This window comes from Curcuma longa, chromosome 4, assembly GCF_044706935.1.
Source record: "Curcuma longa cultivar G26 ecotype Majalengka, Jawa Barat chromosome 4, ITB_CL_G26_1.1, whole genome shotgun sequence".
Taxonomy (NCBI): Eukaryota; Viridiplantae; Streptophyta; class Magnoliopsida; order Zingiberales; family Zingiberaceae; genus Curcuma; species Curcuma longa.
This window is the reverse complement of record NC_133864.1, coordinates 16,438,632-16,450,372: the sequence shown is the minus strand read 5'-3', so window position 1 is coordinate 16,450,372 and position 11,741 is coordinate 16,438,632. Positions and strand designations below refer to the sequence as shown.

Genomic DNA, 11,741 nt, shown 5'->3' with positions numbered 1-11,741 from the left:
ACTCAACTATGTCTTAGAGGTGTTGTTGCCCTAAAAAATGATAATCCTAGCTAGCCCTGGGGTGACTGATTCGGTCCCATGAAAATTTCTCATCGACCATCAGGATAAATCGGGAAGCGTACACAGTAGTCAATCCAGAAGCTCCGCTTGGTTGCATCCCCCATTTGGAAAAAGAGGTGTTGTTGCCCTAACCCTAGGAGTTGGATGTCAGGCTGGGGTGAATTATTTAAGGTCACGGATCCTAACTTTTGTGGCTGAATCAGGTTATCGGAGATGTTCCTATGTTTTTCAATCCAATCGGATTGACCTTCCATTCCAGGCCTAAGGCTTTGCGAGCGATAGTGGGCGGTGGTCCATGCATCATGCTGCTGCCGACCACATGCGCCCAGTCCCAATCCAGTCCCAGTCCACGCACAAGAGGCCTACAGCTACATCCCAGTCGAATCCAGAGCTTTGACGGGAAAGAAGAGCGAGTGCGTTGATATGGAAAGCGAAAACAACTGGATGACACATAAAGGTGCTGCTTTTCTGCCCTTTCTCTCTCTGCACTGGTAAAAATCTCGCTTTTCCCCTAATTCCTCTCTGCTTTGCAGCTTGCTGGTTGCGTTGATTGATCTGGGGTGTGGGAGCATTTCCGTTTCTCTGTTTGATCTTGTCATCTCGATTTGTTCGCCCAATTTGGGGGTTCTATTTCCATCTAAATCTGACGGCGTACACTTGTTTCTTCTCGATCTTGGAGATCGATTTGTGCAGCTGAGACTTCGGGCTCCTATTGTCGGAGCCAGTTCTTGGTCAAAGAATCGACCTTTGTCTATTCGTCCTCGGCTTCGATTGGCAATGTGCGTTGCTCGGACGAGGGTAAGTGAAAGGGGAGAAAGGGAATGAGTATTTCACTGGAGGGAAATGTATTAGGGTTCCTTGGGTGACCGCCTCGCCGGCGAACGATGGCAACCGACGTACGGCCACGAGATCCGAGCATTCAGTCTCCCATGGTCCCCCTCGCAACCCTCATCGGCCGGGAGATCCGAGGCGGCAAGTCTGAGAAGCCCTCCATTAAGTACGGCCACGCCGCCTTCGCGAAGAGAGGCGAAGATTATTTTCTTGTGAGGCCCGACTGCTTCCGGGTTCCTGGCGACCCTATCTCCTTGTTCTCGGTCTTCGCGGTAGCCTTTCTCCCTTTCGGTTTGAGCTGCCACTATGCATTCTGTTTGTCTGCAGTTTCCTTGCATTTGACAGCCGCTAGTTGGCAGATCTTTGATGGGCACAATGGAGCTTCAGCTGCTGTGTTCGCAAAGGAACACCTTCTGGACCACGTCATGAGCGCAATTCCTCAGGGAATTAGTAGAGAAGAGTGGCTTGAAGCCCTTCCTCGGGCGCTTGTTGCTGGTTTTGTTAAGGCAGACACCGATTTCCAGCGCAAAGGCAAGATTTTGTTCATCTAGGATCTTAATTCTGCGCTCTTGACCAAACTTAAAACTGAGCTTTGTTTGTTCTTTCAGGGGAGACTTCCGGGACGACAGCAACACTCGTTGTCATTGACGGTTGGACTGTGACAGTTGCATCTGTTGGTGATTCGCGCTGTATACTAGACTCACAGGATGGTGTAGTTTCGTTGCTTACAGTCGACCATAGACTGGAAGAGAATGTTGAGGAGAGAGAGCGTGTCACTGCTAGTGGTGGGGAGGTTGGAAGACTCAACCTTTGCGGGGGGAAAGAGGTTAAGCATCAGCAGAAAATCTTTGTTGCAGCGCCACAATACTAGCGAAGACTTGTGTTTCATATTATCTGATCTATCTCGTTCTGCTTCTCAGGTTGGGCCACTCAGATGCTGGCCTGGTGGGCTTTGCCTCTCGAGGTCAATTGGAGATACAGATGTAGGCGAGTTCATCGTCCCAATTCCTCATGTGAAGCAAGTGAAGGTGAAAGTTGCTGAGTTTAGTTATTCGTAGTTATCCTGTCTTTTGAACTAATTTGTTGTTGGGTGATCAGCTTTCTGCTGCTGGAGGACGGTTGATAATTGCTTCTGATGGCATATGGGATGCTCTTCCATCTGAGCTGGCTGCCAAAGCTTGCCGAGGACTTCCTGCAGAACTTGCTGCAAAGCTTGTCGTGAAGGTGATCAAAGTGTAGCCAATTTGTCTTTATTGATTTGATTACATATTTCTTTCTCAGGACCTCCATTTTGTTCACTTGAAGAATTCTTGTATGATCAACTTGGTCAGGAAGCTTTGCGAAAAAGTGGCCTAAAAGATGATACAACTTGCCTAGTTGTTGATATAATTCCACCAGAACATACATTTGTACAATCTTCAACAATAAAGCAGCAAAACAAATTCAGATCCCTTATTTTCGGGAACAAGTCAAAGAATGGTACTGGAAAACCTACCAAATTGTCTTCTGTTGGAGCTGTGGAGGAGTTATTTGAGGAAGGGTCGGCTATGCTGGAAGAAAGGTACTACTGTGGTTATACTATGATTATCTGCCATTGGATTTTTACTTGACCCGTCAAAACTGATGCTTTTTTATAGTTCATTACTTGCTATCCAGTGCTTGGTAATCCAAAACTCATTCATTTCCTGTTGGATCTAGACAATGCCCCTTTCCAGTTTTTGCTAGATAAGTATGTTGTGTGTATGAGTGTTCTAGTAATTTGGTTTGCCTAAGGGGTAGTAATAAAATATTTTGAGACTTGTCCTCAAGTTAGCTTATCCTATGAGTTTGATGTATATGTTTAGGAATAGATCAGATGTGATATTGTTACTTCAAATATAACAGATACAGATTTAGAAAAGGAGAAGTTAGTTAAAAATAATATGATGTGTATTGGAATGTGGTTAGCAGCTGAGCACAAAACAGAGGCCAACTTGTATCAGGCTTCATGTAGATTGATTAATAAGGCAAAACTTCACATATATCTTTAAAATATAGGATTTTTTAAGTTCACCACTTCAAAATTTAATTTTAGCATATACGCCACTTAGTGGGTTCTTGCTCTTAAATAAACTTTCAGCATAGTGAAGTGGTACTAACCGTTGAATATTTTGAATTAGAACCCCTTGCTATAGAGATGTTGGTAAGATGGTAAAGATAGCTATAGAGACAGTTCTAGTTTATCTGGAATCAATCCAACAGTCCCTCTCAAGTTAGAAAATAAATATCAATTATGCGGCTCAACTCATTTCACATTCCAAACAGATTGATGCAAATAAATTAGGAATGCCTTTTTTTTTTATTATTATTACTACTGAACCTCTTGGAGTCTTGGTGTTGGGTTCTGCAAAAGGCAGCAAGACGCACCTAGGGGAAGTGTGGAGGGCATGATCTGTGGAGTGGTTGTTACAACATGTGGATTTGGTTGGATTTGTAGACATGGATTTGTGGAGAGATGCACAATGTGAGATGGTTAGAAGGATGAACACAACTGATTGATGTGAATTGGATGCAATAGCAGGTGGGAATGGAAAGGTAGACATGGTGGAGAGGATGAGTTGTGGCTGAAGCTAAATCACAACACAGCCAAACTAGGAATTCAGCTTTGATATCACTTGATGTAGCCATGAGACGAACAAAAATCATGAAGAGGAAAACCAAAACTTATGAAGAGAATTCAAAATTTTATTAACTAAATGATGAAATTAACAAGAGGAAGTGGGGTCTCTTTTAAAAGCTCCAACTAAAACTTGGTAATAAATCACCTAATCTTACAAACTTGGTAAATGAATAATTTTTCCTTAAAATAACTTAGTCCCTTGAATAATAATTAACTTTTCCAATTTTGCAATGACTGAACCAAAATAAAATCTTACATATTCTAAAAAGTTCAATGACCCATAAAAATTTAGAACTTCACTTTCAATTTAGAACTAAGATTTCAAGTTTAAAACTTCCTAATTAATCCGCATCATAAGTCCTACCAAGATGTTTGTTGCACATATTGATCATGCTCAGTCTATAGCTAGCCAACAAATTAGAGGCTTGGTGGTGCCGTGCTTCAGGCTAAAGACATCATTTGATCTGTTTTAAAAGCAGTTTCCTTTTTAACATCCCCTTCAAACTGAAGATACTGCAAGAACCTAAGATTGTTAGAAGCGCTATTGATGAAAACTTATTAATTATTAAAATATTAATCAATATCTAATCAATGATATTATAAAATATAATTTATATTTTTGCTAAGATTTTGGTCAATCTTAAAATTATTAAAGGATTTTTTTTATTTACTATCTGTTGAATGGTGAAAAGCATGTTCTATTCTTCTAGTACTTGCTTATTAAAAGCAATGTGTTGCATATGCAAAAAGCTCAAAAAGTTGATATGCACTATTGGTAATTGAAAATAGTTGATAAAAATTTAGCCTTACCTTCTCATCAACTTTTCAGATGCTAGTATCAACTGGGTAACAACAACCAAGCATCATATACATATGGAATTAGGTAGCTTACTCTGTTTGTAGGAATCTTGTTAGTTGTTACTAGTAACATATCAGTGTAGCTAATGTGAGTAGTGTCTATTACAAAAACAAATGTCTAGATGGAGGCAACATGCAGCAAGCCTTGTATTTGGATCACTCTTATGTCAATATTTTTCTTATAATAAAATAGCCTTAGTTAAATATCCACGTATTGTCTGTAGGACACAGGATTGCCGCCCACAAGGAGGGGAGGGAGTATTAAGTATAGAAAATCTTGATCTGGTCTTTTCTTAATAGCTTCAACTATAGTACAAGAAATCATCCAATCAAATTTAATTATGTCTAGCATAGCTTAGAGGATTAAGTTGTTGCACGTTGCAGTTAATATTGTGCGATTGTAGCACCAGTATCTAGTTGACCCTTGGACATGTAGAATTGTCGACTTCCTTTGCCACATATGACACGGAATTATCTTGAGCTACTTGAACTGACACAAAGGCCACAAGCAAAGGGACAGCAAAGGAACAAAAAAGGGGTCAGCATATGAAGACTCATTGTCTGACTTTGATCTCTATTAGATGATTCAGATATGTGCTAATATGCAACGTGTTTGGATGGTTAGCGGACTCTCAGTGAATACTTTCCTTTGTTGTTGGCTTGTTGGTTCTCCAATGGCACCTTGAAAAACCATCAAACTTCCTGTGACACCTTAGGACATTTTCTCTGTTGGTATATCATCGATAAGATGCTCAACAGTGAGACTCTTAATTTAGTGGCGAGGGAAGGTCATCCTTGTGTCGTTTAACCTTGTGCATATAGTTGTCGAGCTGTGGTGAACCAAGGAGGGAAAGTACACTAGGCTCATTCAGGGCTTGTATCTCCCTTACCATGCTTGGCCACTAGATCTGCATCAAGAATTGCTCGGTCCAGCAGGCAGCACATGTACCTATTTTCATGACAACTGCCAACCACTGATGCTGTGGGCTCCTCAACTCTGACAACAACCATACAGGAGATTAGATCTGGTTGCAACAGTATATTGCATTAGGGTTCACAATCTAGGAATCCCTTGTGAACTCGGTTCTTGGTCCACGACAAATTTAAGTCCATGGACTGTGAAAATGACATGTAATTTTAACTTTAACCTGAACACGATCCACAATCAATTTAATAAACAGGTTGAAAGTTGCGATGCGGACATGATACAATTTTAGACAGATTGATTAATATGCTTTGTTGCATATATGTTACAATTATTTTTATATGCCTTTTCCTACCCAATATATGCTATAGAATCTTGGTTTTAAGTGTTTCTATACTATCACCAAGAGGTTGAATGTGTTTCTCTTACTGTAGTTTAAATGCTTATAATTGTTCATTTTCGAAAAGATCCTATAAGATTTAGTAGTGGGCATCATTTCTATTGCTGTTCACCTCTCAACACTCTACTGCCAATCTTATCTGAATGAAGCCATGTATGTGACATGAAAATAGCAAGATTTGTAGTTTATACGATAACTTGATCTTTTCTAATAGGATGAGTGATGCCGTTAGTCGACCGACCACAGACCGCTTGTGTCATTTAAATATTACCAAGAGATTAAATATGTTTTTAGTACTGTTTTACAGTTAGATGTCAATAATTGTTCATTTGGGAAAAGGATCTTGTAGGATTTAGGAAGGAGCATCATTAGTTGTTCAGCTCTTATCACTTCCATTTACTGTCAACTTTTGTTCTGAAGGAAGCTAACTCAGAAATAAAAATAGCGAGAGTTGCAATTCAGACATAGCTTGATCTTTGCCAATGACATTCTGTCTACAGACTGGGAAAAAATTTATCGTCGACGGAGGACTCAGGGACTCTTCGATGCGCTATCTGCCAGACGGACCGAGTGCCAGATGATGATCTATTAATCAATTCCAGTGATTCTTTTTCTGCAACATCAACCGCATGGGAAGGTCCCTACCTTTGCCATGATTGCCGGAGAAAGAAAGATGCCATGGAGGGAAAACGGCCCCGCGAATCGACCATGTCCCGGTGAAATACAATGTGCAGCTAAATTGATCTAGTAGTAAATGTAAAATGAGTAATGCGAATAAACCGTCAGGCTGATGCTCCGAGTTCGTCGTCTAATTGCTGTTTGATGGATGTAAAATGTGTGATATCTTAGATTGTGTAGCTTTGAAGACTAACCGATTCCCTTCCAGTGTTTGTATGAACCAGTATCGATGCAATCCTAGTATTTTCTGAGAAAAGCCTTTTGTACTCCGATAAAATGGCAGGTGTTTGATCCTCCTTGTACACCTTGAAGGTTGTGGCAGGGGTAGGTCTTTTCTTTCATAGTTTTTCGTTGTCATTTACGACTGTTGCTTGAGGCCTGCTTGACCATAAGGGTGGTAGGGTAGATCTTTCGTAGTTTTTCATATTATTGTCATGAATGACTTGCTTGAGGTCCTCTATCATAAAAGAGAGGACCGAAGGACTTGATCAACCAAAAATATTATTAGAGAGTACGTAGACTTAGACTCGATCATATATATAACATAGAGGGCCGAACGGATCGAGTAACGCAACGCTTAAGTCAAAGTCTAATAGAAATAGATGACAGTTATCAAGTGAAAGTTATAAATGTCAATATCACAATGTATTTCTCAATACGGCCATCCACTTCTTCAATGAAAGATGAAATCCGCTACTTCAACAGTGCTATACGATCGGTCCCATGATCATATGTGAAAAAGTAAATCGAAAAATTACAGCTGATCATGATAGAGAAAGGTATTGACTTGACTTCATCGAGATTCAATCCTTGTCCACTTCAACAATTCTATTTTATCATAACCAACTCGATACGACCATCTATTATCTTATTCAAGGAGCGAAGAGATGACTAAGATTCTTGAAAAAACGTACCTCTTTCTTTTTCATTAAAGGACACAATCTTTTTGTAACTAGCACCGTTGTAATTGTCGCATCACGTCTGAGCTCTAATTGATTGGACTTACTTGGATATGACTTGATCTAATTCAAGTTGAGCTGGGTCATGAGTCATTTGACTTAACCTGAGTTCAACCATGAGTCAACTGACTTGACTCGAGTTCAGACATAAGTAGGACTCCACCCAAGTGCGTTGACCAAGTCTTAGGTCTGATTGCCGTCGCCTCCACCACTCTCACGGATCCCCATGGCCGCCGCCGCTCCTCTTCATCAAGATCCATTCTTAATCCTCCTCTCCCTCACCCTTGCGTCCCCCCGCCGCATCCGTACATAAAAGCCATCTTCAACTTCGGCAACTCCATCCGCTTCAACTCCCAAATTAAGCGTCCACCAACTGCGGCCTCCCTTCAATTTCACCTTCTTTAAATTTCAAATTTCCTTTATTCAATAAAAGGTTGTTAAAATTTCTTGCCAAAATTTTGTAGCAAGGAATGGGATTGCCTCAAAATTGTCCATTGGAAGATATGATCGTTTTAATCCTAATGTGTAAAAATGATTCGTACTATTCAAGCATAAATCCTATCGACAACAATTTCTTAACGTAGCAACAAGAAATGCATTGAAATATATCATCAAGTCGTATGTATTCGATCTCACCTCATTTCTGAAGAAATTTCAGTAAAATTCTCACCTATAACATGATGTCCTTGTGCCCTGGATCATTCATGTTCATCAATGCAACATTTCCATTTGAGCAGTTGAAGCCATGGCTACAATGGCATTAGTAGCACCCATCAGCATTTGAAGCCATGGCAAACAGACAGGACAATGATCAAAATTAGAGCGATAATGATGGCCAAAACAATCAGTTTAATCTTCATGTTCTGTAGCCACATTTTCCTTCTCAAGTTTGTTCCTTGCTGCCTGAAATCTTGTGCCTGAACACAAATCACAGATTAAATAGAATTAAAATCATGGGGAAAAAGTGCTGGAATATCAAAACAAAGAACAATTGCTGCACATTGCAAATCATTACCTGAGAGCGAAGATTTTCGGTTTTATCCACAAGTAGCTCAATTTTCTCTCCGCGATCAAGCACCTATGATCAGTAGAAGCCGCAATAGAAATTTAGAAAATTAAGGCAACTTGGGATATTTGATTTCTGCAATAGGTTTAGATTACCCACCTTCTCGATGTTCTCCATCATGACTCCTTTTACTTCAGAAACTTGAGCTTTCACTTTGGCTAGCTTGCTGATTTCCTCAGGGTTGTCGACACAGTACTGCATGTGCTCTTTAAGTTTGGACCTGAGATGTAAATGGAAGTTAATAGTTCTAGTTAACTAGTATGGAGCAAAATGCTGATAATTAGTTGGATAGTCTAAAATGGCACCCGAACTCTCGGTTTAAACTGTTGGCCACAGCTGTTGCAGCTTTTCCTTCTCCATATCTTTTAGTGAAGTCCTCCTTCACTCTCTCAAGGAAAGCAATGGGGATCTGCCTTCCAGCTGCCTCAACTGCAACTACACAGTATGCTGCAAAATCGATGTATCATATCAGGTCCTACTAGGCTAATGGATGCAAAGCAAACACACACCAATGTCAAGTACAATTCGACAGGTCAGTGACTTAAAGAATGACTTGGTAAACCAAGTAGTGTTTGACTCAACATAGTTGGGACAAAAGGATTAATGGTTCATCAGAAAGGCACTAGCTAGAATGGCACAGATGAGGGAAAATTGTCATTGTTTGTTCCTAGGATCCCTAGAAATTGACATATTCTATTCCATCAAATACAAGTCAACATTGCTAAGACCAGATAGTGAAATTTAACTAAGAATTAACAACATTTTAAATTAGTTACCACTAGGAAAGGATCAATGTAAATTTAGCTCACCGATATAATCAGATTATAGTAAAAAAGGCTGAATAGAGAAATTTAGCTGACAAAGAAATGATGCAATTTTGTCTGGACGGTTCTGACCATTAATAAATGACTAAAAATCTGAGATTTACCTGTTTAAGCAACAAAATTTGCTTTCAATAATCAGTCATGAAGTTTATTTGCACTGTCTCCAACTATTTATATTATATTTATATTCAAACCCAAGTTTCTCAATAGCAATGAACTATAATTATCTCTCTATACCCAACACTCCTTGTCCAAAACATAGTTAAGAAAAAACAGTCAGGATGAGTATTGGAAAATGAAAATATGATCTGCCTTGTTTGAGAAAGTTGGTTTGGCAACTATACATAGTCGGAACCAAGTTTCTCGTAACAATAGTCAATGATTAACTTAAATTATAATTACCTAGATTTTCTACATTCGTTGTGATCATCCTTGTATATTAACATAGTTCATAAAAACAAATCCAGGATAGGTTTGGGAACCTGAAATACAATCTGTAATGTTGCAAAAAGCAGTTTAAAATACAATCTGTAATGTTTCAAAAAGCAGTTTAGGATCGGTATTGGAGGGAGGAAACATGATCTTCATTGTTTCCCACAAGTGGTTTATGGGAACAAATATGTATATGCTGTAGTGCGTGGCATTGTATATACCATAAGTGGACTTATCATGCAGTGAAGCTAGCTATAGATGCAATGTATATGCAAATAAGAACTGCATTGTACATAATTCACAAAGTTCTGTTCAACTTTTCAGTTCATCTAGATTATTCTAATTTACTAGATTCAAATACATATATTATGTTGATGAAAACATATGCATGAACATAACAAATTATCTACTATATATATATATATCTCTATATATATATATTTTAATGCATACACAAAGCATCAACAAAGTGACAGGGATAACATCCCTTACATGTGCTAGAACAAATGCCAAAGAATCAACTGAGTATTTAAAACAAGAAAGACTGCAATGGGATTGAGCTTGATGTGAAACTTCGTTGTAGAAGAATTACGAGAGCTTGAGGTCTAATTTCTTTCTTTTACATGTGATAGCGATTAACTGATCAAACAATTTGATTTAAATGAAGAGAGTATGAACGGTTCTAATGACTTGAGGAACCAGTAATGACTATGATACCGACATGATTTCATGTAATAAATCTCTTCTTAAGATCATTAAAATTTCCTTATTAGATCCTAGAAAATTATTCATACTGATCCATAATAAGTATCTTATTGGATGGACAACTTAAACACGAAGTCCAACCTTGTTTAAGATGCCTCATTAGTTGTCAATCCATGAAGATTTGTAGCTGGATGTACATCAAATTCCAGTGAAAGTCTTCTTTTCTTTCCAAAACCATTCAACAACATTTGTTCACACATAATATCATTTCCAGCCTAGAGATCTCTTTCTTTATCACTTTGTCAAAATTAACTGGGTCTATAAGCCATTGGTATTAAATTAATGACTGCAGATGCATATGCAATGCACCAAAGCACTTCGTACATAGAGTCATCACATAGATTGGCTTGTAAAACAATGGTAGATATAAATTGCACAATTTTACACTAAAATGACACAGAGTACACTCACATCACCAGATTAGATAGGTTGATGATTGTTTCTCTCACAGAAAAAGAAAAATAATTAGCTTCAATTCAAAGTGAAAAACACGGCCAAAGTTGAACATCTCATCCAATTTCTTCAAAATGGCTAATAGTAAATAACTAAAGAGTATACATCTTAGGATCAATTGTTTCTCCGTCCACCTAATCCTACTAGTCAAAGGACTTCAGTTCAGGTCTGAAGGAAGCAATCAATGTATCATCCTTCTTCCCCAAATAGCAAACGAATGTAACTAGAAGCCTAATTCCTCCAAATCCACCGCAAATCATCTGAATCTCACTAGGAAGACAATCCAATAACCCACGACAAACAAAAAATGGCATAAACAGTCCAACAAGAACAGATCAGGTCACGCTACAAACTTTTAAGTCATAATAACCACAGAATTGAACGCAAGGGCAGGGACTCACTGTAGCCATCCTCGACGAGGTAGTTGAATGTGTGGCCGTCGCAGTCGTAGGTGAACTTGTTGTTGGCCGCAGGGAGCTTCTGGAGGCACTGGGAGGCAATGGTGGTGAAATTTCCGGTGAATTCCGTGTACTCCGACAGGATCACCGTCCCCCGCGCGACGAAGCTGTAGATGAGCGTCTGCTGTCCCATCCGAACTCCTAGCACCCCCAGGAGGAAACCCTAACGCTAGATCTGGGAAGCAAGCTCAAAGGGAGAAGGAAGAAGCAAAGCTGCAAGAGAAGAGATGTTCCACTTTTGGTTCCTCCTCTCTTACTGCCAAAGTCTTTTATAGAGGAGATACAAAGAAGGAATACTGCTTCTCAACTAAATTTGTGATTTTTTTAGGCTAAAAAAATAATCATCTAATTAAACAGGCTGTTTATTTTAGCA

The 11,741-nt window shown here is 39.1% G+C and overlaps 2 protein-coding genes across 2 annotated transcripts; one reads left to right on the top strand and one right to left on the bottom strand.

The window, feature by feature from the left end:
• Window positions 1–558: 558 nt before the first annotated feature.
• Window positions 559–6,667, top strand: LOC141826813 (putative protein phosphatase 2C 33). The gene is made up of 7 exons (XM_074714116.1): window positions 559–1,163; window positions 1,251–1,422; window positions 1,500–1,717; window positions 1,812–1,919; window positions 1,990–2,115; window positions 2,223–2,452; window positions 6,234–6,667. The coding sequence occupies exons 1-7, from the start codon at window positions 945–947 to the stop codon at window positions 6,451–6,453; spliced, it is 1,293 nt and encodes a 430-aa protein (XP_074570217.1). The 5' UTR covers window positions 559–944; the 3' UTR covers window positions 6,454–6,667.
• A 1,307-nt stretch (window positions 6,668–7,974) lies between these two features.
• LOC141826241 (vesicle-associated membrane protein 721-like) lies at window positions 7,975–11,592 on the bottom strand. The gene is made up of 5 exons (XM_074713485.1): window positions 11,312–11,592; window positions 8,742–8,883; window positions 8,536–8,656; window positions 8,386–8,448; window positions 7,975–8,287 (listed from the first exon to the last, which is right to left on the bottom strand). Exons 1-5 carry the CDS (start codon window positions 11,499–11,501, stop codon window positions 8,144–8,146), a joined length of 660 nt encoding a protein of 219 aa, XP_074569586.1. The 5' UTR covers window positions 11,502–11,592; the 3' UTR covers window positions 7,975–8,143.
• Window positions 11,593–11,741: the final 149 nt, after the last annotated feature.

What these genes read in the sequence shown, in the direction of transcription:
- LOC141826813 (XM_074714116.1), top strand. Translation starts at nt 945, where the DNA reads ATGGCAACCGACGTACGGCCACGAGATCCGAGCATTCAGTCTCCCATG. An exon ending in CACCGATTTCCAGCGCAAAG is followed by an intron (nt 1,423 to 1,499) that starts GCAAGATTTTGT and finishes TTGTTCTTTCAG; the next exon opens with GGGAGACTTCCGGGACGACA. An exon ending in CTCATGTGAAGCAAGTGAAG is followed by an intron (nt 1,920 to 1,989) that starts GTGAAAGTTGCT and finishes TTGGGTGATCAG; the next exon opens with CTTTCTGCTGCTGGAGGACG.
- LOC141826241 (XM_074713485.1), bottom strand. Translation starts at nt 11,501, where the DNA reads ATGGGACAGCAGACGCTCATCTACAGCTTCGTCGCGCGGGGGACGGTG. An exon ending in CCTCGTCGAGGATGGCTACA is followed by an intron (nt 8,884 to 11,311) that starts GTGAGTCCCTGC and finishes TCGATTTTGCAG; the next exon opens with CATACTGTGTAGTTGCAGTT. An exon ending in CCGAAAATCTTCGCTCTCAG is followed by an intron (nt 8,288 to 8,385) that starts GTAATGATTTGC and finishes ATTTGTGTTCAG; the next exon opens with GCACAAGATTTCAGGCAGCA.